This window comes from Hyla sarda, chromosome 12 (genome assembly GCF_029499605.1).
Source record: "Hyla sarda isolate aHylSar1 chromosome 12, aHylSar1.hap1, whole genome shotgun sequence".
NCBI classification, from domain to species: Eukaryota; Metazoa; Chordata; class Amphibia; order Anura; family Hylidae; genus Hyla; species Hyla sarda.
This window is the reverse complement of record NC_079200.1, coordinates 12,333,423-12,360,931: the sequence shown is the minus strand read 5'-3', so window position 1 is coordinate 12,360,931 and position 27,509 is coordinate 12,333,423. Positions and strand designations below refer to the sequence as shown.

Here is a 27,509-nt window from a genome sequence, read left to right as displayed (position 1 = left end):
CTTTTATCTCAGTTTTTGACTATCCTCCAAATCTCTGTCACAGTGGGCCACAAACCTGGTGTCTGGGTGCTGTATGACTGATCACTTGTTCTTAAATGGGCCCTGTCAGATACAAAAACTTTTGATATGTTGTAAAGCATGTATAACCAATAGGTTTTGCAATCGCTTTCATTAGAAACTTTTCTGTATTTCATACTAAAAAAGCCAGTCAAACAACTGCCCCCCTGCCTGCTTGGACAAATACTAGTCCTGCTGTGTCCATGCATCATCACCTATGTCATGGACACACTTCCTTGATTGACAGCTGTGAGTGCAGGGCTCAGAGCTGGAGGAAAAATCCTCCCACTGTCATCTTGTGTCCCGCTACTGTCAGTGAGGACAAGCTGGGAGTTGTAGTTTTGCTAATGCTAGGGGAGATGTGAGCAGACAGCTTACTGAGGGAGGAGGGCGGAGACCTGCACAGTGAGGCCACACCCTCTCCCTTTGAGAGGAATTCAGACTAGTGAGCTAAATTAAAAGTAAATAAAGGTACTAGACACACAAAAATTAGATGTACATGGTCAGGATTAGGTACTGAGTGATATATTAAAAAAAAAAAAAAATTTTTGTCAGATCTGATGGGTACACTTTAAGCATCGGGATTTGTTTTCTGAATCATTTACCATTATATTTCTCTTCCCACAGCTCCAAAATGGCCGATTTATGGACAGATGTATACAGTGATGCAAAACTGTGTGAGGAGATAGTCCCCATTGCTATTGACGCAGCACTCCTGCAAGGAATTGTTATGAGAACGAAGGAAAGCCCAAATTCGTCTGATGTAAGTAACGTTCCGGAATAGACACTGCTGCTTACGGGTCTGAAGCAGTGTTTCTCAACCAGGGTTCCTACAGCTGTGGCAAAGCTACAACTCCCAGCATGCCCGGACAGCCAACGGCTGTCCGGGCATGCTGGGAGTTGTAGTTTTGCCATATCTGGAGGCATCCTGGTTGGGAAACACTGATCTAGAGGAAAGGGCTCTAAAGCGGTACTCCGGTGCTCCAGCCTTCTTAACATTTTGTTCAGAACGCTTGGAGCCAGGGGCGTGATCATGCCCCCCACGTGACGTCACGTCACGCCCCCTCCAATCATGTGTATGGGAGGGGGCGTGTCGGCCAACCCGGCGTTTGTGTACAATGCTGGGTGCTACGGGTGATCACGTGGGCCCAGCAGCGGGACCCCCATGACCAGACATCTTGTCCCCTATCCTTTGGATTGGGGATAAGATGTCTAGCAGTGGAGTATCCCTTTTAATATTCTGGCAAAACACCTATAAAAAGATCACCCAGAGTCTTCAAAAAATGTTCCGGCAAAACACCTATAAGGGTTTGCTCACACTACGTAATCTCCGTTCGCTGAATTCAGCGAGCGGAGATTCCGCCTGGCGGCCGCCGCCGAATATGCTTCAGCGCTAGGGCCGTGGGGCACTGAGCCATCACCATTGATGGCTATGCAGTGCTAGCGGAATCCGCGCAAAGAATGAACATGTTCTTTCTTTGCGCGGAACAATTTGAGCAGCGGAAATTCTGCAGTGTGAACGGGTCTCGCGGAGACCCATTCACACTAATGTTAAGTTCACACCGTGGAATTCCGCGAGAATTCCGTAGTGTGAACATGGCCTTAAAAGATCACCCAGAGTCTTCAAAAAAATTCAGGAGGAGTCATCATGGCGCCTTCTTTCCATTTGGAGTACTCGATCGGAGGTGGCCATCTGCATGGGAGGGCCCAAGTATTGAGGGATCTAGCTCATTGGCGGGTGACGCTTGGGAGGTCCTGCCGGTTCCCCTGAAACATCACACACACAGGATATCATTTCACACGTCCGGTGTCGATCGGTGATCTTTAGTAATCTATGTAAAATACCAAAAAAATTAATAAAATAAAAAACTTTAAAAAAATGTGTGTTTGGGCAGTAGGAGGTTATTAGTTATTGCTACATATTCTTATTTAGTTTTTTATTTTTCCTTTTGTGTTTTAGGTGGTGAATTTTGCTCCGTTCACATTGCTTCCTTCTCCTGTACAGAGAAGCCTCTTTGAACAAGCAAAGTCTGTCCAAGAAGATTTTAACCTACTGGTGGACCGCCTCAGCCAGAACCCCTCTTTCCTGGAAAATACACTATTGAGGTAGAAAGAAAAAGCAGCAAACTTAGGAACATGTAATATTATTTATGTATTAAAGGAGTACTGTGGTGCTAAACAATGTCTACCCTATGAAAAGGATAGGGGATAAGCAGGTCCGGCTCCACCTTTAGGCATAATAGGCAGCCGCCTAGAGTGTCCTCTTGATGGGGGCACCATTCTGTCCTCTGCAAGAAAGTTATTTCTTCAGGTCCTGACAGCCGCTGTCACCCCAGTAGTAAGGTGATTACATGAGGAGGGGGTTTGTTACAGTGTGTCACCCCAGTAGTAAGGTGATTACATGAGGAGGGGGTTTGTTACAGTGTGTCACCCCAGTAGTAAGGAGATTACATGAGGAGGAGGTTTGTTTCAGTGTGTCACCCCAGTAGTAAGGAGATTACATGATGAGGAGGTTTGTTACAGTGTGTCACCCCAGTAGTAAGGAGATTACATGAGGAGGAGGTTTGTTACAGTGTGTCACCCCAGTAGTAAGGAGATTACATGAGGAGGAGGTTTGTTACAGTGTGTCACCCCAGTAGTATGGAGATGGCATGAGGAGGGGGTTTGTTACAGTGTGTCACCCCAGTAGTAAGGAGATTACATGAGGAGGAGGAGGTTTGTTGCAGTGTGTCACCACAGTAGTAAGGAGATTACATGAGGAGGAGGTTTATTACAGTGTGTCACCCCAGTAGTAAGGAGATTACATGAGGAGGAGGTTTGTTACAGTGTGTCACCCCAGTAGTAAGGAGATTACATGAGGAGGAGGTTTGTTACAGTGTGTCACCCCAGTAGTAAGGAGATTACATGAGGAGGAGGATTGTTACAGTGTGTCACCCCAGTAGTAAGGAAATTACATGAGGAGGAGGTTTGTTACAGTGTGTCACCCCAGTAGTAAGGAGATTACATGAGAAGGAGGATTGTTACAGTGTGTCACCCCAGTAGTAAGGAGATAACATGCGGGAAGGGTTAAGCATGTTAATTGGAGGAGTCAAGGGGGCGGCAAAATTAGCTTTTTGCTTAGTGTGGCAAAAATTCCTGCACCAGCCCTGGGGAGAAGTGTTTGATCATGAGGGGTCTGACTGCTGCCTCCCGCCCCCCCACACACACTCTTTGCTCCGTGCAAGGAGACTGTTGACCCTGCACGAAGCGGTGGTCAACACACTCCCTCCATGTATCTTTATGGGAGAAATGCATGGAGGGGGCATATCTGTCACCGCTTCGTTGACACTGCTCAGTTCATGGGGAGAGTGGTGACAGTTCAGGAGATGGCTGGGGATCTCAGCAGTCGGACCCCCCACGATCAGACACTTATGCCCTATTATTTGGATAGGCAGTAAATTGCTTAGGATCATAGACATTATTGGCTTTACTAAGTCTTGTCTGCTAAGACGTACTAGCAGGTGGAAAGGCATTTGTATGCAATATTATATTTGCTTCATAATTTCTTCTAAGGTGATGCACCAATCCTGGTAAAAAAAAAAAAAAAATCATATTTCTGTTTTATTTTACAGCACTATAAAAGTGGACGACTTTATAGAGAAGCTTTTCAAAATTTACAGGCAGGTGCTGGCCGAAGGCTTGGCTCAGGTAGGGGACCGTTTAAGTATAGATGTCTGAGGCTTGGTGCTCCTGAAGTATTGACTTTCTATTATATCATGTCATTTTGTGTTTATTTTTAGACTGTGTTTTTAGGCATCAATCGCTCAGACTACATGTTTGACTGCAGAGCGGATGGGACCACAGCTTTGAAACAGATTGAGATCAATACTATTGCTGCAAGCTTTGGGGGGCTCTCGTCTCGGACCCCTGCGGTGCACCAGTAAGTGCCTGATGAAATCAGTTTTAACTTTATTAATGGGCTCTTCAGTTTGTAAAGCCAACTTTAGCACATCTTGGTAAAAATGTTAAAAGGGGTTGTCCCCACTGCATTGTCCCAGCCTGTTTGCAGCGTTGGAGGTGGTTGGGAAAGTCAAAAGTAGCCAAAGCAGGGATGTAACACTGTTTGCAAAACTCCTATAGACTTTAATGGTGTAGCCTTTTGGGATACTCTGTTCACGCAACTCCAGGAGCTATGTAAACGGTGGCCCGCAGGGCTAGGCCGTTTGCGTAACTCCTATTAAAATCTTTGGGAAGTTATGCATGTTGTGTAACTTTCCTGCTTTAAATATCTTCTGCTGTCTTGACCACCTCTGGCACTGCAAACAGGCTGGACAAGGAAAAAAAAAAAAAAAAAAAGAAGGAGCAAAATGAACAAACCTTTTAACCTCATATCTTGGCAGCTACAAAGAATGTCTTTCTCCGGAGGACCTGTGTTAAGACCATTAATTTAAAGGGTTTGTTCAGCAAAAGAAATAACCTGTGAAAGCAACTTACTAATATGGTGTTATTAGCCATAGTGCATGAATCTTATAATTTCTGCTGTCTTCTTTGTAATCGGGAACATTACGTCACCATCAGAGCTCCCGTCCCTCCTCCCCAGCAAGGGACAAAACCAGAAATGTGAAGAGAGCGGGGGGAGGGGGGGGGTGCTGGTGTTACTGCTTATTAGATTTATGACTCATTAGATAAGGCAGCAGGAAGCCATTCTTAGTCACAGTAGTTTCCATTAGATTGGCTCATTGCTGCCTTATCTAATTAGATCAGATATTGTATATAGATATTACTCTTAGTTCAGATATCACATATGGATATTACTGTGGAAAGAAAATCCAACACCAAATGATATAAAATGGGGGAAAAAACTTTTAATTACTAAATATATAAAAATACAACTAATGTATTCATCATATACATTGCCTAATCATTTAAAATTGCGTCTATTGACAAAATAGACGCCTCTTCCTGGTTGCTGGTGGTTGTCGCATCCGGCTGCAGCTCAGTGAAACGCTGGCAGCAGTGATGTCTTGGCCAGTGCTTAGCTAAGCGGCATTGTTAGGCCCTGGCACCAGGAAGAATACCGGTGCTGGAGCTTAATAATACGTCAAACTGCTGCTCAGCCAATCGGTGGTGGAAGCGGGGCATTACTGGGGTCAGCAATCCGCTGAGCTGCAGTCTGATGTGTCGATCTCCGGCAACCAGAAAAGTTCAACCCCAGTAACCTCTTTTAAAGAGGCCGTGGAAACTGTATTTTTGTAAAAATTTGCAATACATTTCTGCATATTTCTACAGTAATGTATTGTATGTTACTGCTAGATCAGACAAATTGCATGCCTACTTTTTTATCTACATCTTATTATTGATTACCGAAAATTTGAGTACTCAAACTTTTTATTTATTTATTTTTTAAACCTGCCCAGGCTGCCAACATAAAAAAAAAAAAAAGTCAAAGTCAAACTGGACTTACCTCCTGCCGCTCCCCTGGTGCCCCCCGGTATCTTGCTCCTGACCTCCGCTGTGGTCCTCTTCCCCGTTGCCTGGGGTCAATGTGTCAGAATGCAGCTAAGCTTATCGCTGGCTGTAGTAATCTCGCGCCTCGACCAGTAATTGAATGAGCTGCAATGAGACGTATGGAGCCTGATCTTCTTCCTGGTGCCGGGGGCCTCATACATCACACTGCTGCTCAGCTAGTCACTGGGGTGAGGTGGGGATCTGATGTTTTAACCCCCGGCAACCAGGAAGAGGACCAGAGGCACTAGGGGAGCAGGGTGAGGCAAGTCCAGAGTTTTTAATTTTTACATTTTTTTTTGTAAATCTCAGTTGCCTCCTGGGCAGGTTTTTTTTATTTTTATTTGTTTTTATTATTTTATAAAAAGTTTAATGGAGTACCCCTTTAGTTAATTAAAGTTTTCTTTAAGCGGTGAACGTTGTCCTCTTCCATTTCTGTAGACACGTCCTAAGGGCACTTGACAAACCAGAAGAAGCTTGTAAAATTCTGCCAAACGCCCCAGCTCTTGGGATATCCAGAGGGATTGCGAGGGCATGGGAGCTGTATGGCTCACAAAAGTAAGTCTTACCTATGCAAACGTTTTGACTTTTACAATAATTAAATAATATATTTGAATAATTTACTGGATTTCTCATTTTACAGATGAGTCTTATATTGAATGTATCTATACATTTTGATGAAAATAACGTTGGGTTAACACACAGTATTTTGGTCAATATGTAGCTCTCAAGTTGATCTGTATTTTAAAGGGGTACTCCGGCGCTTAGACATCTTATGGATAGGGGATAAGATGCCTGATCTTGGGGGTCCCGCCGCTAGGGACCCCCGTAATCTTGCACACCGCACCCGGTTAAAATCAGTCCCCGGAGCGTGTTTGCTCCGGGTCTGATTACTGTCGATCACAGGGCCGGAGCGTTGTGACGTCAAGGCTCCGCCCCCCCTTGTGACGTCCGCCCCCCTTCAATGCAAGCCTTTGGATAGGGGATAAGATGTCTAAGTGCCGGAGTACCTCTTTAAGTCTGTCAGGAATACCAATTATTCAAAACATCTGGATTTATTCAGTATAATACCGCTCTCTCAAATCATGCACCTACACGCCTTGGCACGCTATCAATGAGGGTATTAAAGGGGTACTCCGCTGGAAAACAATTTTTTTTAATACCAACTGGTGCCAGAAAGGTAAACTGATTTGTAAATTGCTTCTATTTAAAAATCTTAATCCTTCCAGTACTTATCAGTTGCTGTATGCTCCTCAGAAAGTTATTTTCTGTCTGACCACAGTGCTCTCTGCTGCCACCTCTGTCCATGTCAGGAACTGTCCAGAGCAGGGGAGGTTTGTTATGGGGATTTGCTCCTACTCTGGACAGTTCCAGACATGGACAGAGGTGTCAGCAGAGAGCACTGTGGTCAGACTGGAAAGAACTACACAACTTCCTGTGGAGCATACAGCAGCTGATAAGGAATGGAAGGTTTAGAAGTAATTTACAAATCTGTTTAACTTTTTGGCACCAGCAGTGATTTAAAAAAAAAATTATTTTCCACCGGAGTACCCCTTCAATCAACAGCCTGTTTTGACCTTAAAGGGGTATTCCAGGCACACCCTTTTTTATATATATCAACTGGCTCTGGAAAGTTAAACAGATTTGTAAATTACTTCTATTAAAAAATCTTAATCCTTCCAATAGTTATTAGCTTCTGAAGTTTTCTGTCTAACTGCTCAATGATCATGTCACGTCACGGGAGCTGTGCATGATGGGAGAATATCCCCATAGGAGCTTCACAGCTCCCGGGACGTGAGTCATCAGAGAGCAGTTAGACAGAAAACAACAACTCAACTTCAGAAGCTAATAACCATTGGAAGGATTAAGATTTTTTAATAGAAGATATTTACAAATCTGTTTAACTTTCCGGAGCCAGTTGATATATAAAGAAAAGTTTTTGCCTGGAATACCCCTTTAATGACCAAGGTGTCTCTTTATATGGTAATAACTTTGGAACGCTTTAACTTATCAACGCAATTCCGAGTTTTTTCGTGACATATTGTACTTCATTTACGTGTAAAAAAAAAAAAAAAAAAAGTGTGATAAAATGTTTATAAATTGGCGAAAAATATCAATATTTGCGAGAAATTTGGAAACATTTTAGTTTTTGGCTACTTTCAACTGTTATATATCACGTAAGTATCTATATACTATACATATTTCCATTTGTTTACTTTATTTTGGCATATCAGTTAAAAAAAAAATTGTAGGGAATTGTAGTTTTGCAACATCTGGAGGTCCGCAGGTTGGAGACCACTGGTATAGGAGGTCTGTATCCCAGTAGGACCTTTAGTGTTTTTTAATTTTTTTGGGGAAATGCCCATATTTAGTACAATTCCCCAAAACTTACACATTTCTTTGGCATCAGTAGGGGTCCATTTTTGGGGCTTAGCATAATATTTGCTGGGATTGCGTGCAATGAATTGCTCCGCATACAAATTTGTTTTGGCCACCATGAGGTTTATCAGGTCATCCGAGAAAAAACATTAACAAAAAAATTAAAGGGGTTATCCAGGAAAAAAACTTTTTTTCTATATCAACTGGCTCCAGAAAGTTAAACAGATTTGTAAATTACTTCTATTAAAAAAAAATCTTAATCCTTTCAGTATTTATGAGCTTCTGAAGTTAAGGTTGTTCTTTTCTGTCTAAGTGCTCTCTGATGACACCTGTCTCGGGAAATGCCCAGTTTAGAAGCAAATCCCCATAACAAACATCTTCTAAAATGGGCATTTCCCAAGACACGTTTCATCAGAGAGCACTATATATATATATATTCAACTAAAGTTTTTTCCTGGAATATAAAAAAAGTTTTTTCCTGGAATACCCCTTTAATTTCCCGAAACCCTGTTGTGTCTACATGGAGGCCTAGGGTGGCTGTAAAATCGAGGATCTGGGGTATAAAATTATTAGTGTGGATCCATGTAGGGACATCTGAACTTGGCTGCACTAGGCCCAGGGTGCCTTTCAGGGGATTGATCAGATGAGGATTCTGATGATGATACTAAATATTAGGGATGCACCGATATATCGGCGGCCGATACATATCGGCCGAAAATGGCTATTTCGGCAAAATGCCGAAACAACTAAAAATGTGCCGATAATGACCACCTCCCCTGCCCGCCCACAGCACAAGTTACAAACACTGCCAGTGGCAGAGGCACTCGTGGGCGGTGCAGGGGGGGCCGGCCGCAACATCTGGGGGGGGGTTGCACTCTCCGGGATAGGATTAGGAATACTTCTTTTTATGTGCCCGGGCCGGCTCCTGTGTGTGGCTGCAGGCGGGGGCCGGCCAGCGCATATAAAGACTAATACTGTATACTAAAAACCAGGGGGCCTCCAGCTGTTGTGAAACTACAACTCCCAGCATGCCCGGACCGGCAAAGTCTGTCCTGGCATGCTGGGAGTTGTAGTTTCACAACAGCTGGAGGCCCCCTGGTTTTTAGTACACAGTATTAGTTTTTATATGCTCTGGTCGGCCCCCGCCTGCAGCCACACACGGGAGCCGGCCCGGGCACATAAAAAGAAGTATTCCTATCCCGGACATCCCTGTGTCCCGAAAAATCTTTTCGGGACATAAGGATGTCCGGCGGTCACTCACCATTCCCCGGCATTCTACGGCAATGCACCGGCCGGGGCCTGGTAAGTGACCGCGTCATCTTCTTCAGTGTTCCGGTCATCGCTCCTCCGGTCCCGGCACCGGCACCTACTGCTATGGTCCATGGGCCATAGCAGTAGATGTGACCCCGGGCCGGAGGAGCGGTGACCGGATCACTGTGGGGGCAGCAGTACAGACATACAGCCTCCAGCCGTACACTGTATATGACTGGAAGCTGTATGTCTGTGGGGTGGGGGAACTGCTGACCTAATGTGGGGGGGAGCTGCCCACAAATGTGTGTGTGTGTGTGTGTGTGTGTGTGTGTGTGGGGGGGGGGCGGGGAGCTGCCTAATATTGGGGGGGGGGGGGGAGCTGCCTAATATTGTGGTGGGGGGGAGCTGCCTAATATTGTGGGGGGGGGGAGCTGCCTGATATTGTGGGGGGGGGGGAGCTGGGAAGCTGCCTAATATTGTGGGGGGGGGGAGCTGCCTGATATTGTGGGGGGGGGGGGGGGGGGGGAGCTGGGAAGCTGCCTAATATTGTGGGGGGGGGAGCTGCCTAATATTGTGGGGGGGGGGGAGCTGGGAAGCTGCCTGATATTGTGGGGGGGGGGGGGGAAGCGGGGAAGCTGCCTGATATTGTGGGGGGGGGGGGGGGGAAAGCTGCCTGATATTGTGGGGGGGGGGGGGGAGCTGCCTAATATTGTTGGGGGGAGCTGCCTGATATTGTGGGGGGGGAGCTGCCTACAAATGTGGGGGGAGCTGCCTAATATTGTTGGGGGGACCTGCCTGATATTGTGGGGGGGGGGGGGGTGGGAGCTGCCTAATATTGTTGGGGGGAGCTGCCTAATATTGTGTGGGAACTGCCTACTATTGTTGGGGGGAGCTGCCTACTATTGTGGGGGAAATGCTGACCTAATGTGAGGAACCTGCCTACTATTGTGGGGGAACTACTGACCTAATGTGGGGGGAGCTGCCTAATATTGTTGGGGGGAGCTGCCTAATATTGTGTGGGAACTGCCTACTATTGTTGGGGGGAGCTGCCTACTATTGTGGGGAACCTGCCTACTATTGTGGGGGAAATGCTGACCTAATTTGGGAACCTGCCTACTGTTGTGGGGGAGCTGCCTACTATTGTGGGGGAGCTGCCTACTATTGTGGAACTCCCGACCTAATGTGGGGGAGCTGGCAATCTAATGTGGGGGAATCTAATCTAATGAGCGGAGCGCTGCATTTTACCAGAAGACGGGGAGAAGTCATTTTCGGTATCGGTTTCGGCCGGACATTTTTTTTTATTTCGGTTTCGTTTCGGTTCTGAAATTTCCATTTCGGTGCACCTCTACTAAATATTCCAGATCCTCTCCACTGTCAGAGCCAGAATAAGCAAACAGCGTCTCATAGGCCTCTTCTGCGCTGTAGACACGTTTAGTCATTTTGTAGGTGTCACACACAGGTGGACAGTGATAAGGTACAGGGCGGTGATGGCGGTACCACTAGGTGTCTCAACTCCCTACTGATGGCACCCTAGAAAAAGATCTGTGAGGCAGGTGTAATGTAAAAACTGACAAGTGTCACTGAACGCTGGTATGTGACAACTGGAACCCCAACTGCAGCGAAACGTAAAAACCGACAAGTGTCACTAAACGCTGGTATGCGACAACTGCAACACCAATTTCGTCAACAAGAACTTGAAAAAATTTCTACGGACTGACCCTGCTTAACAGAGCACTCACCCTAAGAAGGGCGACTCCAACCTTTAGACTTTCCCTAGACGCTAACTAAAAAATGTTGTTTTAGTTTTTTTTTTTTACTTAAAGGGGTTCTCCAGCATAAGGTGATTTTAGTACGTACCTGGCTGGCAGTAATGGACATGCTTAGGAAGGATATTCGCTTGTCTTGGGCTAAATGGCTATGCTGTGAGATTACCAGAACACTGTGGCTAGCTTTCTGTGAACTTGTATTTCCTTTTTTCAATTTTCTTGTTTGCCTACAAATCCCAGAATCCCATTTTCCTCCTTCCCACACATCAGCCACCCCACCCATTGAAACATAAATGATCTGCAGACCTGTGGTTTTCAATCAGGGTGCCTACAGCTGTTGCATTAGTTGCAGATTGCTCTCTCCACCCATTGAAGCAGACAGGCTCCCTGTCATCAGCTGACTAGTGACGTCAGGTCTCGGCCGCATTGCAAGCTGGGAAAAATCCGAGACAGCAGTCATATTGTATGCTGATAAAAATAAATATTGGGGTGAAAATCACAGAAGAATTGTGAGAAAACCGTCACACACAGGTACAGACACTATATTATGGACTACACTAACTTTACAGCCCCTGTAGCACAGTCAAATAAAAAAAATTCCCGGAATACCCCTTTAAAATACTGAAAAAAACAGCAAAAATGACAGGTGTCAAATGCAGGCGGACAGCAATGAGGTACAGGGCGGTGACGGCGGTACCCCGAGTTGTCTCACCTCCCTTCTGATAGCACCCTAGATAATGATCTAGGAGGCAAGCAAAATGTAAAAAATGACAAGTGTCACTAAACGCTGGTATGTGACACCAATTCACCTTTAACTAATAATTTAGAAAAATATTTTTTTTACATTTTTATTTTTTTATAACAAGAACTTGAAAAACTTTCTTCGGACTGACCCTGCCTAACAGAGCACTCGCCCTAACAAGGGTGACTCCAACCTTTAGACTTTCCCTAGGCGTTAACTAAAAGTGTATTTTATTTAACCCCTTTTTTTGCACTTTTGTTTTTTCCTCATCACCTTCTAAAAATCATAATGCTTTTAATTTTCACCTACAGACCCATATGAGGGCTTATTTTTTGCGCCACCAATTGTACATCAATCATTTCACCACAAAATTGACTGCAAACCCAGAAAAAAATATTTGTGGGGAAAAAAAAAGTCATTTAGTAACTTTTGGGGTCTTCCGATTCTATGCAGTGCACTTTTCGGTAAAAATGACACCATATATTTATTCTGTAGGTCCATATGGTTACAATGATACCCAATTTATAAAATTTTTAGGTTTTTCTTTATTTCACTACTTTAAAAAATTTATAACTACATGCACCAAATTAGTATGTTTAAAATTGTCCTCTTCTGACCCCTATAACTTTTTTGCGCTATGATCTGAAGTTATCATCGGTACCATATTTGTTTTGATGGGACTTTTTGATAATTTTTTATAAAAAAAAATTTTTTTTAGGAGTATACAAAGTGACCAAAAATACGCAATTTTGGACTTTATTTTTTTTATGTATACGCCATTGACCGTGCGGTTTAATTACTTATAGTTCGGACATTTACGCACACGGCAATACCACATATGTTTATTTTTATTATGTTTTTATATTTTTTACATGGAATTTGGGAAAAGGGGGGTGATTTGAACTTTTAATAAGGAAGGAGTTAATGTGTTTTTTTAAAATTTTTTTACTTGTATTAAACTTTTTTTTTTTACACATTATTAGTCCCCTTAAGGGACTTTTAGGAGGAATCATTAGATTCCTCATACAGATCAATGTGGTTCATAGAACCACATTGATCTGTGTGGTCTGCGCTCAATTGATAAAGCCTGGTCCTGGCTGGGGGGCGATCCACCCCACTGAACCACCAGGGAGTGTTCACAGCTTCCTTTAGACGCCGTTGTCAACTTTGACAGCGGCGATCTAAAGGGTTAATAGCCGGCCGCGGCGATCACCGCATGTCAGCTATTAACGCTGGCCCCCAGCTACTGGAATCGGCTGGGGGCCGGCCGGTATGATGCGGGCTCGAGTCGGGAGCCCGTGCCATAACCTGTTAACGGCACATGGACGAGTATACACGTCCATGGTCGTTAACCAGTTAATATTTTTTAGATTTTGTTTTTCTTCTTTTTTTCATAAACCAATGGAATTAAACAGGATGACAAATGACAGGATGTCCACGGGCAGTGAAGGGGTTAATGGATAGGTCACTGGGTGTGATCTGGCAGCGGAGGGGTTACAGGATGACAGGATGATCACGGACAGACATGATGACAACTGACAGTCACTGGCAGTGAAGGGGTTAATGTATAGTGTCACTGAGGGTGATCTGGCAGTAAAGGAGTTAACAGAGACTGATAGGATGATCAGTGACAGGTGGCAGGATTATCTCTCTCTACTCCTTCCCGCTTCACTGTCACTGTCACTGCACTGAAGGGGTTAATGGGGGCTTTTATGGCACATTTGGGGCAATCTAATGTATTTCTCTGGCCCTCCTGAATCGGCTGCTTCTCCGATCGCTTCTCTCCTCAGCCAGCAGGAGGAGCCAGGCTTCCCGGGGTTGAAAACACTTGCTGTCCCCTCATCTCCCTCTGTGTCACAGTCATCAATGTCCCCCTCCTCTTCCTGTCACAGTCATTAGTGTCCCCTCCTCTCCATGTCACAGTCATTAGTGTCCCCTCATCTCCCCCTGTGTCAGTCATTAGTGTCCCCTCCTCTCCATGTCACAGTCATCAATGTCCCCTCATCTTCCTGTCAGTCATTAGTGTCCCCTCATCTCCCTCTGTCACAGTCATCAATGTCCCCTCATCTTCCTGTCAGTCATTAGTGTCCCCTCATCTTCCTGTCAGTCATTAGTGTCCCCTCATCTCCCTCTGTCACAGTCATTAGTGTCCCCTCATCTTCCTGTCAGTCATTAGTGTCCCCTCATCTCCCTCTGTCAGTCATTAGTGTCCCCTCATCTCCCTCTGTCACAGTCATCAATGTCCCCTCATCTTTCTGTCAGTCATTAGTGTCCCCTCATCTTCCTGTCAGTCATTAGTGTCCCCTCATCTCCCTCTGTCACTGTTATTAGTGTCCCCTCCTCTCCATGTCACAGTCATTAGTGTCCCCTCATCTCCCTCTGTCACTGTTATTAGTGTCCCCTCCTCTCCATGTCATTAGTGTCCCCTCCTCTCCATGTCACAGTCATTAGTGTCCCCTCCTCTCCATGTCATTAGTGTCCCCTCCTCTCCATGTCACAGTCATTACTGTCCCCTCATCTCCCTCTGTCACAGTTATTAGTGTCCCCTCATCTCCCTCTGTCAGTTATTGGTGTCCCCTCCTCTCCATGTCACAGTTATTGGTGTCCCCTCCTCTCCATGTCACAGTTATTAGTGTCCCCTCATCTCCCTCTGTCAGTTATTGGTGTCCCCTCCTCTCCATGTCACAGTTATTAGTGTCCCCTCATCTCCCTCTGTCAGTTATTGGTGTCCCCTCCTCTCCATGTCACAGTTATTAGTGTCCCCTCCTCTCCATGTCACAGTTATTGGTGTCCCCTCCTCTCCATGTCACAGTTATTAGTGTCCCCTCCTCTCCATGTCACAGTTATTGGTGTCCCCTCCTCTCCATGTCACAGTTATTAGTGTCCCCTCCTCTCCATGTCACAGTCATTAGTGTCCCCTCATCTCTCCCTGTGTCACAGTCATTAGTGTCCCCTCCTCTCCCTCTGTCACAGTCATTAGTGTCTCCTCCTCTCCATGGCACAGTCATTAGTGTCCCCTCCTCTCTCCCTGTGTCACAGTCATTAGTGTTCCCTCCTCTCCCCCTGTGTCACAGTCATTAGTGTCCCCTCATCCTGAACCAGGGACCAGCGCGATTGGTCCCTGGATGGTGACACCCGTTACCGGGCAGTGTGTCACAGCCAAGATCGCGAAACTGTTGCAGCGCCCGTCGGTGCTGTGACAGTTTTTATTCATCAGGTACATGTACTTGATTTTGCGGGAAGGGGTTAATGGTTGTCTGTGGAATGTTCTGCCACGCTGAATACATTTGGATTTGCAAATCCTCACGATCCTCTGGTTGTAACTTGTAATTTCCAATGTCCCTGATGTGCTTGATTGGAGACAAGTCCGGAGAGGCCGCAGGGCCATGGTAGCACATTTAGACTACGCCGACTGCTCAGAATAGCGCTGGAAACACGTGCCCTGGTGTGGTTGTGTTGAAAAATGGTTCCAGGGACCCTTTGTAGAAATTGCCGCAACACTGGTTTAACTGTATATTATTTCACACCATACCGTAAGTTGGTCCAGTGTGATGTTCTCTTGTGAAGGTCTCTTCATGGTGTTGCCCACGTGGTCTCCAGGCCAATCTACCGCTATCACTGCGTCTGAGACAAAAGCGGGAGCCATCGCTGAAGAGCCTCCATTGCCTTTGCACCAGGATAGCCTAAGAAAGCAGTGGCATGAGGTCAATGAAATCTTACAGTTTCCATTCTGACCACGAGGCCCAATATATTTAAAGGGGGTAGGGTGCTCAGCGTTCTGAACATTTTGTTCAGAACCCTTTGAGCCGGAGGCCGTGAGGTCACGCCACACCCCCTCCATTCATGTCTATGGGAGGGGGTGTGTGACACGCCCCCTCCCATAGACATAAATGGAGGGGGTGTGACGTGACGAGGGGCGTGGTCGTGACGTCATGACCACTGCCGCAGGAACGTGCCTTTTGTTTAGATGCTGCGGGAGATCGGGGGGGGGGGGGGGGGGGGGGGTCAGGGGCAGCAACGGGACCACCTTTCTAAAGAAAAGACCCATATGAGCAGTTCTGAAGGGAATGTGTCATCAGAAAATGACCTATTATTTAAATCAAGTTTTTATGTTTAAAAGGGTTTTGAGGCTTTAGACATTTTATCTCCTAGATAAGATGTCTGATCGTGGGGGGCCCTCCGCTGGGACGCCCCACGATCTCCCTTCAGTACCCGCATTATGTGCAGAGCTGCATCTCCAGGCTCGGAAACCGGGACTGGAGACGTAACACAATGCCACGTCCCCCTCATGACGTCACGCCACGCCCCCCTCCATTCATGTCTATTGGAGGGGGCGTGGCGTTACGTCATGTCTCCAGTCCCGAAAACTTACGGTTTCCGAGACGCAGCTCCACACATAAAGCGGGTGCTGCAAGGAGATCGCGGTGGGTCCCAGCGGCGCCCCCCCCCCCCCCCCCCCCCGCGATCAGACATCTTATCCCTTATCCTTTGGATAGGGGATAAAATGTCTAAAGCTGGAATACCCCTTTAATGTTTTTAACTATGTATATTAAAATAATCCTGAATTCTGGCCACTAGGCCTAAAGCTAAGCTGAAGACTCCCTGTTTTGTCAGTGATAAAGAGGAGGCTGCTGGGAAGGGATCAGTGCAACAGCACAGTAAAAGGTGACCCCATTATATAGATAAGATAATAGGAGCTCAGCCTCCCCTCCCTTGTAGAATGACCTCTTCAGACCTCACAAAGTATACCCAGAAGCCTTTCCTATTCATATCAGTGGGAAAGCTTCAGTCTATTGTTGTATTGCTGTAAAGCATATCACTAAATGCTGTTAAAAACAAGGCAAGATGGCTGTCTAATCAGTAAAATTAAATATTGAGGCAATGATTGGCATTCCCTTTGTGTTTCCATTAGGTTTGTAATATTACCTATAGGCTCCACTATAATCAGCTGTTATACATGGGATTATTTTCTTTTCAGGGCCGTTGTTATGTTTTTGGTTGAGAATGTACAGAGGAACATATTTGATCACCGGTACATTGAGAACGAGCTGTGGAACAGGTAAGTGTTTTAGAACAGGATCTAAAGTAAGTGGCTGTAGATATAGGAGTAATTGTTTTGCCTGTGATCACTTCACTGCACATTCGTTCCCCAAAAAATTTGAAAAAAAAATCTGCGGGTTTACTCCTAGCTTTCTTTAACCCAGTGCTCGACAAATTTGTTTTGAATTTGGGGGTCAGCAAAATAAAAATTAAGAGCCAGGATGCTGTAGATTACGCAAAGCGATGTCACTGGTGTCCCCTCATCTCTCCATGTGTGCCCATTATTACTGTCCCCTCATCTCCGTGTCACAGTCATCAATGTCCCCTCCTCTCCATGTCACAGTCATTAGTGTCCCCTCATGTCCCTATGTCAGTCATTAGTGTCCCCTCATCTCCCTCTGTCACAGTCATTAGTGTCCCCTCATCTCCCTGTGTCAGTCATTAGTGTCCCCTCATCCCTTCCTGTGTCATAGTTACTACTGTCTTCATATCTCTCCCTGTGTCACAGTCATTAGTGTCCCCTCATCTCCCTGTGTCAGTCATTAGTGTCCCCTCATCCCTTCCTGTGTCATAGTTACTACTGTCTTCATATCTCTCCCTGTGTCAGTCATTAGTGTCCCCTCATCTCTCCCTGTGTCACAGTCATTAGTGTCCCCTCATCTCTCCGTGTCAGTCATTAGTGTCCCCTCATCTCTCCGTGTCACAGTCATTAGTGTCCCCTCATGTCCCTATGTCAGTCATTAGTGTCCCCTCATCTCTCCGTGTCACAGTCATTAGTGTCCCCTCATCTCTCCGTGTCACAGTCATTAGTGTCCCCTCATGTCCCTATGTCAGTCATTAGTGTCCCCTCATCTCCCTCTGTCACAGTCATTAGTGTCCCCTCATCTCCCCGTGTCACAGTCATTAGTGTCCCCTCATGTCCCTATGTCAGTCATTAGTGTCCCCTCATCTCCCTCTGTCACAGTTACTACTGTCCCCTCATCTCCCTATGTCACAGTCATTAGTGTCCCCTCATCTCCCTCTATCATTTACTACTGTCCCCTCATGTCCCTGTGTCAGTCATTAGTGTCCCCTCATCTCTCCCTGTGTCAGTCATTAGTGTCCCCTCATCTCCCTGTGTCAGTCATTAGTGTCCCCTCATCTCCCTGTGTCAGTCATTAGTGTCCCCTCATCTCCCTGTGTCAGTCATTAGTGTCCCATCATCCCTTCCTGTGTCATAGTTACTACTGTCTTCATATCTCTCCCTGTGTCAGTCATTAGTGTCCCCTCATCTCTCCCTGTGTCACAGTCATTAGTGTCCCCTCATCTCCCTGTGTCAGTCATTAGTGTCCCCTCATCTCCCTGTGTCAGTCATTAGTGTCCCCTCATCTCCCTGTGTCACAGTCATTAGTGTCCCCTCATCTCCCTGTGTCAAAGTCATTAGTGCCCCCTCATGTCCCTGTGTCAGTCATTAGTGTCCCCTCATCTCTCCCTGTGTCAGTCATTAGTGTCCCCTCATCTCCCTGTGTCAAAGTCATTAGTGTCCCCTCATCTCCCTGTGTCAAAGTCATTAGTGTCCCCTCATGTCCCTGTGTCAGTCATTAGTGTCCCCTCATCTCCCTGTGTCAGTCATTAGTGTCCCATCATCCCTTCCTGTGTCATAGTTACTACTGTCTTCATATCTCTCCCTGTGTCAGTCATTAGTGTCCCCTCATCTCTCCCTGTGTCACAGTCATTAGTGTCCCCTCATCTCTCCGTGTCAGTCATTAGTGTCCCCTCATCTCCCTGTGTCACAGTCATTAGTGTCCCATCATCCCTTCCTGTGTCACAGTTACTACTGTCTTCATATCTCTCCCTGTGTCACAGTCATCAATGTCCCCTCCTCTCCATGTCAGTCATTAGTGTCCCCTCATCTCTCCCTGTGTCAGTCATCAGTGCCCCTCCACTCCATGTCACAGTAATTACTGTCCCCTCATTTCTCCCTGTGTCAATCATTACTGTTTCTCCCCTTGTGTCACAGTCATTAGTGTCCCCTCATCTTCCTTTTTGTGTCATGATCATTATTATCTCCTGATCTCCCCTCATGTGTCACTGTCATCAGTGTCCCCTCATCTTTCAAAAAAAATAACAAAACAAGCTGATTTTCTCACCGCTGCCTTAGTTCCTGTGCTGATCCCCCGTTCTGCCTCCGGTCAATGCTCCAGTATTACATGAGCAGCAAATGGCTGTAACATCCAATCAGCAGTGATTCCAGTACGGAGTGTGACCTCCGAGGCAGCTGATTGGCTGTGATGTCCACTGCTCATGTAACTCTCTAGCGCTGACCCGTGGCAGAACAGGGGATCAGGAGATCAGTGTGGGAACAAACATGGAGGCAAGTAATAATTTTTTTCTAAATATAGACAACTCCTTAGAAAAGGCTGACAAAAACCTACAAGGAAATTCTTAGCCACCATGGTGACCTGGCGCCTAGGATTTGTCTAGCCCTGCCATAACTTATACTGAGGACAAAGAGCTCGTACACTGCTAAAATATCAAAGTTTATTGTATTTTTATTTAAAACATGATTACCATATCAATCAATATTACACATGGATAGAGTTTACAGTAACAGCTGCCAAATACTGACAGTGCACAAAGGGCAAAGGATGCCAGTCGCTATAATATTACTAGTATTTAATACAATAATTGTATATAGTGTCTCATGGGTAAATAGTTTGGTGGGTATAACCTATGATATAAGTATACAATGTGACTGAGATTAATATCCCTCCACTCTGGAGTCCCAGATTCCTATAGGTAGATGTTATCCCCCCCCTAACCCACGTCAACCAGGACATTGCTCTTACCCATGATAAAAAGTTCAGCTCCGGCACCTCGCCGACCCCGATGCACGTTTCGTAACCTTTTTCAAGAGGTCATGTCTATGGTTATTCCCTGTGGCCTTATATACATGTATTAATGATCCTTAGCAGGCTGTGCGCTATTACCGGCGCGTGCGCCGAGAACTTCCGGGTGCGATGTAGTGTCATTCCCTCAGCGCCATCGCACTAATGCGCATGCCCGGGGGCTTCGGCAAAACTTGGACATGAGGCCCCCATGAACATAATACATGCAAGCGATAATAAAAAATAAACGATAAATAATCACTTAGGGGTAGATTTATGAAAACCTGTGCAAGAGAAAAAATTACAAGTTGCCCATAGCAACTAATCACTACTTTCATTTTTCAGAGGCCTTTTCAGAAATGAAAGAAGCGATCTGATTGGTTGCTATGGGCAACTGGTCACCTTTTCCTCTGCACAGGTTTTTGATAAATCTCTCCCTTGGTACTGTGACATCACTGTGTATTATCCCTGTACTGTGACATCACTGTGTGTATTATCCCTGTACTGTGACATCACTGTGTATTATCGCTGTACTGTGACATCACTGTGTATTATCGCTGTACTGTGACATCACTGTGTATTATCGCTGTACTGTGACATCACTGTGTATTATCCCTGTACTGGGACATCACTGTGTATTATCGCTGTACTGTGACATCACTGTGTATTATCCCTGTACTGTGACATCACTGTGTGTATTATCCCTGCACTGTGACATCACTGTGTATTATCGCTGTACTGTGACATCACTGTGTGTATTATCCCTGCACTGTGACATCACTGTGTATTATCGCTGTACTGTGACATCACTGTGTATTATCCTTGTACTGTGACATTGCTGTGTATTATCCCTGTACTGTGACGTCACTGTGTATTATCCCTGTACTTTGACATCACTGTGATCATAGGCGTGCACAGCCTATTGCATTGCACCCTAAAGCACAAACTCACGCTGTGTGTGTGTATATGTATATATGTGTATATATATATATATATATATATATGTGTGTGTGTATATATATATATATATATATATATATATATATATATATATATATATATATATATATATATATATACACATACACATACACATACACATACACACACACATACTCTTGCTTGCATGCACACAGACCTGCACTCATATAGGTGCAGTAGAAGTTCCCCCACATTAGGTGTGCGGTACAGCTCCCCCACATTAGGTGTGCGGTACAGCTCCCCCACATTAGGTGTGCGGTACAGCTCCCCCACATTAGGTGTGCGGTATAGTATGTTCGCCCACAGACATACAGCTTTCAGCCATATACAGTGTATGGCTGGAGGCTATATGCCTGTGTACTGCCCCACTTCACTGTTCCGACCACCACTCCGGTCCGGGGTTACAATCTACTGCTATGGCCTCCGGGACCGGAGGAGTTGTGGTCGGAACACTGAAGATTACGTACAACATACAGGTAACTTATCATGCACGCCCGCGTCCTCCTCCTCGCTGCTCTGCTCTGCTGTTGCTATGGGCGCACGTACGGAACGTCAGTGACGATCCTGCGTGCGCTACCTCCCGGCGGCCCCAGCATTTTTAAAGTTAACGAGGGGCTGCAGAAGGGAACGAGACATCCTTGTGTCCCGAAAAGATCTTTCGGGACACAGGGATGTCCAGAATGTGACGGGGGCCCCCTCCGGTGGTCAGGGCCAGATCGAGGCCTTAGGCAGCTGCCTAAATGGCCTAATTGGTAGAGCCGCCTCTGCCCGGGGGCCAACTTATTTCGGACATGCGCACCGCGATCACTCTGCACTTCAGGACGCGCCGTCTGACAGCTGCGGTCTTGCGCATGCGCACTAGGTTTCCTGGTTCAGATCTACTAGGAACAATATACAGCGCTGTGTTTATTCACCACATTTAGATCATTTACAATCCATGGGGGATAATGGCTGAGCACACTGTGATAATATATATTCTTTAAGAATTAGCATTAACTTGTAGTTCCGTGTGATCAGCATCTCACAAGCTCCATGCATGTTTGTATAATCAGTTATATATATATATATATATATATATATATATATATATATATATATATATGTGTGTGTTTATATAATCCCGCATTTCCTTTACTAGAAATATCAAAGTGATCAGGAGACGTCTCTCGGATGTCTATGAGAGGGGATCTCTGGATGAAAAGAAATGTCTATACGTGTAAGTATTTGTACGGATTCCCCTTATTTACAGTTTGTTGTTTTTGTTAGTTTTTTGTACAATTTTAGGTGGTCCTGGAGGCTAATTCTTTCTTGCATTTTTCTGTCCTTTATCAGTTTATTTCTAACACAGCCCATTTTATTTCAGGGACGGATATGAAGTTGCGGTCGCGTATTTCAGAACTGGATACATGCCTCAGGATTACACTGAGCAGGTTGGTATATCCGGTTTATCCGATTTTATTACGATGCAGGTTAAAGGGGTACTCCGCCGGAAAACATCTTATCCCCCTATCCAAACGATAGTGGGATAAGATGTCTGACTGCGGGGGTACCGCCGCTGGGAACCCATGCGAGCTCCGGGCCGGCAGTGGCGGCATCCGGAACACGGAATCTTGGAGCTTCTGTGTTTGCGCAGGCACACCACGCCCCCTCCATTCATGTCTATGGGAGGGGGTGTGACGGCTACGAAGTAGCCGTCACGCCTCCTCCCATAGACATGAATGGAGGGGGCGTGGCAGCTGTAGCCGCCAGTCATCTGGCATGGAGCGGAGTTCGCACCATGCACGGATAAGAGATAAGATGTTTTTTGGAGGAGTACCCCGTTAAAGCTGCCACAGTTGCGGCCACTACGCATCCGCCGACCGCACCGACAGGTCATTGGCGTTTTGAATTCAACTTCAGTATTTTTATGTTATGTTTTTTATGTTCGCATTGCATTGTTACTTTTTTGACATTTTGTGTTTGCATTTTTTGTTTCATCCCTGCAGTCGATCCTCAGTAGAGCACGAGCATGAGGGGAACAATAATATACAACACATTCAGAAAGTCTTGAGAACCTTTTAGTTTTTTTCACGTTTTGTCATGTTGCGGCCTTGTGCTTGTGCTAAAATAAAAATAAATTAAGCTTTTTCATGATGTTCTCATTGGTCCTAATAGGAACAGGAAGCACAGAGAGAGGTTAAAAAAGGCCCTTCCCATAGCAACCTCTCTGTGTTTTGCTGTTCCTATTAGGAGTAACCATGGGAGGGTTTAAAGGGGTACGTACAGAGATGTCTGATTGCCGGGGTCCCGCCGCTGGGACGTGACACCGCTGGTTTCCGCCGCGGGAGATGTAACGTGACGTCACGCCCCCTTTATTCATGTCTATGGCAGGGGGCGTGATGGCTCTCACATCCCCTCCTATAGACATGAATAAGGGAGCGTGGCGTCAGTAGGGGGCGTGGCGTCAGTAGGGGGCGTGGCGTCAGTAGGGGGTGTGGCGTCAGTAGGGGCGTGGCGTCAGTAGGGGCGTGGCGTCAGTGGGGGCGTGGCGTCAGTAGGGGGCGTGGCGTCAGTAGGGGGCGTGGCGTCAGTAGGGGGTGTGGCGTCACTAGGGGGCGTGGTGTCACTAGGGTGGGTGGCGTGACGTCACGTCACGTCTCCCGCGGCGGAAACCCAACGTTCTAAACATACTGTTAAAAAATGCCCAGTTTGGCACGGACATCGCACGGGGTCCCAGTGACAGGACCCCCACAATCAGACATCTTATCCCCTCTGCTTTAGATAGGGGAGATAAGATGTATGTGGGTGGAGTACCCCTTTAACTCGCCCTGGTCCTGGGACTGGCGACAAAATTATATATAATAGCCAGACGTCAGTGTTCGATCCCTTACATTTCCTCCATCTTGTGGCCGCACCATGTTGCGCTCAGGAAGCACCTCCCCTGTCCCTTTCTTACTGCCGCACCACTCTGCGAAACCCCAAATCCAGGTGTGTAAACCTTGTGGCCTCATCCCCCAGAAGACTGGAGTCCGGAATCACTGCCAAAGGGGCTTCAACTAAGTCCCGAGTAAAGGGTATGAATACTTATATCACCGCAAGATTTTACTTTTTACTTTTCGTTAAATTAGCAAAGATTTCTAACATTTCTATTATCAGTTTGTCATTTTTGAGTATTGAGGGCAGAATGATGGAGAATTTAATTTTTTTTATTTAGCACCAGTCTGAAAATGTTGGCTCCAACACTGGTGCAGGTTTAACCCCTTAAGGACTGAGCCCTTTTTCACCTTAAGGACTCGGCCATTTTTTGCAATTCTGACCACTGTCACTTTAAACATTAATAACTCTGGGATGCTTTTAGTTATCATTCTGATTCCGAGATTGTTTTTTCGTGACATATTCTACTTTAACTTAGTGGTAAAATTTTGTGGTAACTTGCATCCTTTCTTGGTGAAAAATCCCAAAATTTGATGAAAAATTTGAAAATTTTGCATTTTTCTAACTTTGAAGCTCTCTGCTTGTAAGGAAAATGGATATTCCAAATAAATTTTTTTTTTATTCACATATACAATATGTCCACTTTATATTTGCATCATATAATTGATGAGTTTTTACTTTGGAAGACATCAGAGGGCTTCAAAGTTCCGCAGCAATTTTCCAATTTTTCACAAAATTTTGAAACTCGCTTTTTTTCAGGGACCAGTTCAGGTTTGAAGTGGATTTGAAGGGTCTTCATATTAGAAATACCCCACAAATGACCCCATTATAAAAACTACACCCCCCAAAGTATTCAAAATGACATTCAGTAAGCGTTTTTACCCTTTAGGTGTTTCACAGGAATAGCAGCAAAGTGAAGGAGAAAATACACAATCTTCATTTTTTACACTCGCTTGTTCTTGTAGACCCAATTTTTGAATTTTTGCAAGGGGTAAAAAGGAGAAAATTTTTACTTGTATTTGAAACCCAATTTCTCTTGAGTAAGCACATACCTCATATGTCTATGGTAATTGTTCAGCGGGCGCAGTAGAGGGCTCAGAAGGGAAGGAGCGTCAAATGGTTTTTGGGGGGCATGTCACCTTTAGGAAGCCCCTATGGTGCCAGAACTGCAAAAAAAAAACCACATGGCATACCATTTTGGAAACTAGACCCCTCGGGGAACGTAACAAGGGGTAATGTGAACCTTAATACCCCACAGGTGATTCACGAATTTTTTTTACCTAAAATGCTTGGTTTCCCTAAAGCTTTACATTTTTAAAAAGGGTAATAGCAGAAAATACCCCCCAAAATTTGAAGCCCAATTTCTCCCGATTCAGAAAACACCCCATATGGGGGTGAAAAGTGCTCTGCTGGCGCACTACAGGTCTCAGAAGAGAAGGAGTCACATTTGGCTTTTTGAAAGCAAATTTTGCTCTGGGGGCATGCCGCATTTAGGAAGCCCCTATGGTGCCAGGACCGCAAAAAATACCCACATGGCATACCATTTTGGAAACTAGACCCCTCGGGGAACGTAACAAGGCGTTAAGTGAACCTTAATACCCCACAGGCGTTTCACGACTATTGCATATGTAAAAAAAATAAAAAATGTTTTACCTAAAATCCTTCTTTTCCCAAAAACTTTACATTTTTAAAAAGGGTAAAAGCAGAAAATACCCCCCAAAATTTGAAGCCCAATTTCTCCCGAGTACGGCGATACCCCATATGTGACCCTTAACTGTTGCCTTGAAATACGACCGGGCTCCAAAGTGAGAGTGCCATGCGCATTTGAGGCCTAAATTAGGGATTGCATAGGGGTGGACATAGGGGTATTCTACGCCAGTGATTCCCAAACAGGGGGCCTCCAGCTGTTGCAAAACTCCCAGCATGCCTGGACAGTCAACGGCTGTCCGACAATACTGGGAGTTGTTGTTTTGCAACAGCTGGAGGCTCCGTTTTGGAAACCATGGCGTACCAGATGTTTTTCATTTTTATTGGGGAGGGGAGGGGGGTTGTATAGGGGTATGTGTATATGTAGTGTTTTTTACTTTTTATTTTATTTTTTGTGTTAGTGTAGTGTAGTGTTTTTAGGGTACAGTCGCACGGGCGGGGGTTCACAGTAGTTTCTCGCTGGCAGTTTGAGCTGTTGCAGAAAATTTGCTGCAGCTCAAACTTGCAGCCCGATACCTACTGTAAGCCTCCGCCCATGTGAGTGTACCCTGTACATTCACATTGGGGGGGACCTCCAGCTGTTGCAAAACTAAAACTCCCAGCATGCGCTGACAGACTGTACATGCTGAGAGTTTTAGTTTTGCAACAGCTGTAGGCACACTGGTTATGTATCATGGAGTTTGTGACCTTACTCAGTGTTTCAAAACCAGTGTGCCTCCAGCTGTTGCAAAACTGCAACTCCCAGCATGTACGGTGCATGGTGTAAGGTGACTGCTGGGAGTTGTAGTTTGCAACTGCTGGAGGCACACCGGTCGTGAAACACTGAGTTAGGTAAAAAAAAAAACTCTAAGTTTCACAACCAGTGTGCCTTCAGCTGTTGCAAAACTACAACTCTCAGCAGTCAGCGACAGCAAACGGGCATGCTGGGAGTTGTAGTTATGCAACCAGCAGATGCACCACTACAACTCCCAGCATGCACTTTAGCTGTTTGTGCAAGCTGGGAGTTGTAGTTATACAACAGCTGAAGGTACACTTTTCCATAGAAATAATGTGCCTCCAGCTGTTGCAAAACCATAAGTCCCAGCATGCCCATAAGGGAATGCTGGGAGTTGTGGTGGTCTGCCTCCTGCTGTTGCATAACTACAGCTCCCAGCATGCCCTTTTTGCATGCTGGGAGCTGTTGCTAAGCAACAGCAGGAGGCTGTAACTCACCTCCTGCTGTTGCTTCATCGCTGGACTGTCCCTCGCCGCCGCCGTCGCTCCTGGGGCCCCGATCCCAACATGGACGCCGGGGATCGGGGTCCCCAGCACCCGGGGTCGTCTTCCCGCACCCGCTCACGTCCTCCGGAAGAGGGGCGGAGCGGGTGCGGGAGTGACACCCGCAGCAGGCGCCCTGATTGGTCGGCCGGTAATCCGGCCGACGAATCAGGGCGATCGTGAGGTGGCACCAGTGCCACCTCACCCCTGCAGGCTCTGGCTGTTCGGGGCCGTCAGAGACGGCCCCGAACAGCCAGTAATTCCGGGTCACCGGGTCACTGGAGACCCGATTGACCCGGAATCGCCGCAGATCGCTGGACTGAATTGTCCAGCGATCTGCGGCGATCGCCGACATGGGGGGGCATAATGACCCCCCTGGGCGATATGCCGGGATGCCTGCTGAACGATTTCAGCAGGCATCCGGCTCCGGTCCCCAACCGGCTAGCGGTGGGGGCCGGAATTCCCACGGGCGTATGGATACGCCCTGCGTCCTTAAGGACTCGGGATGCAGGGCGTATCCATACGCCCTGCGTCCTTAAGAGGTTAAAAACTGTAAATAAATATAAAGTAAAAACATTTGAAATTGCCTAAAAATTTGTAACTTGTAACACTGCGAACAAGGTCCGTATGTTACAAGTGCGGCACATGACCTGTCACGATGAACCACTCCAGTGGGTAAAATGTTATGGGTGTATTTAAAATTTTCTATATGATATTTTTTTTTTAAGGCTTGGGAAGCTCGACTTATGATGGAAAGGTCCAGAGCAGTGAAATGCCCAGATGTGGCAACCCAGCTGGTTGGTACCAAGAAGGTGCAACAGGAACTGAGCCGCCCGCTGGTCCTGGAAAAGTTCCTGCCGGACCAACCCAAAGCCGTGTCCCGAATGAGAGAGACCTTCGCTGGCCTCTACTCCTTGGATATTGTAAGTAGAGATTTCCATGTAAAACTATAATGTTGTAAAAACACAAACTCTTTCCTCAATCCAAATCCATCATGTAAGAATGAAAATGGCAGCCCTGTGCAGTTCACCACTTTTTTTTTTAACCCTTAAAGGGGTACTCCCG

The 27,509-nt window shown here is 46.0% G+C and overlaps 1 protein-coding gene across 3 annotated transcripts in view; it reads left to right on the top strand.

Annotated features, from left to right (window-relative positions):
* GSS (glutathione synthetase) overlaps positions 1-27,509 on the top strand; it is a 175,590-nt gene that overhangs the window by 131,632 nt on the left and 16,449 nt on the right. For all 3 annotated transcript variants that reach the window (XM_056549302.1, XM_056549304.1, XM_056549303.1), the window contains 9 exons: positions 685-820; positions 2,018-2,163; positions 3,669-3,744; positions 3,837-3,976; positions 5,983-6,099; positions 16,658-16,738; positions 21,706-21,783; positions 21,931-21,997; positions 27,173-27,367. In XM_056549302.1, coding sequence (XP_056405277.1) covers positions 685-820; positions 2,018-2,163; positions 3,669-3,744; positions 3,837-3,976; positions 5,983-6,099; positions 16,658-16,738; positions 21,706-21,783; positions 21,931-21,997; positions 27,173-27,367 — 1,036 coding nt within the window. The remainder of the gene's footprint in view (positions 1-684; positions 821-2,017; positions 2,164-3,668; positions 3,745-3,836; positions 3,977-5,982; positions 6,100-16,657; positions 16,739-21,705; positions 21,784-21,930; positions 21,998-27,172; positions 27,368-27,509) is intronic.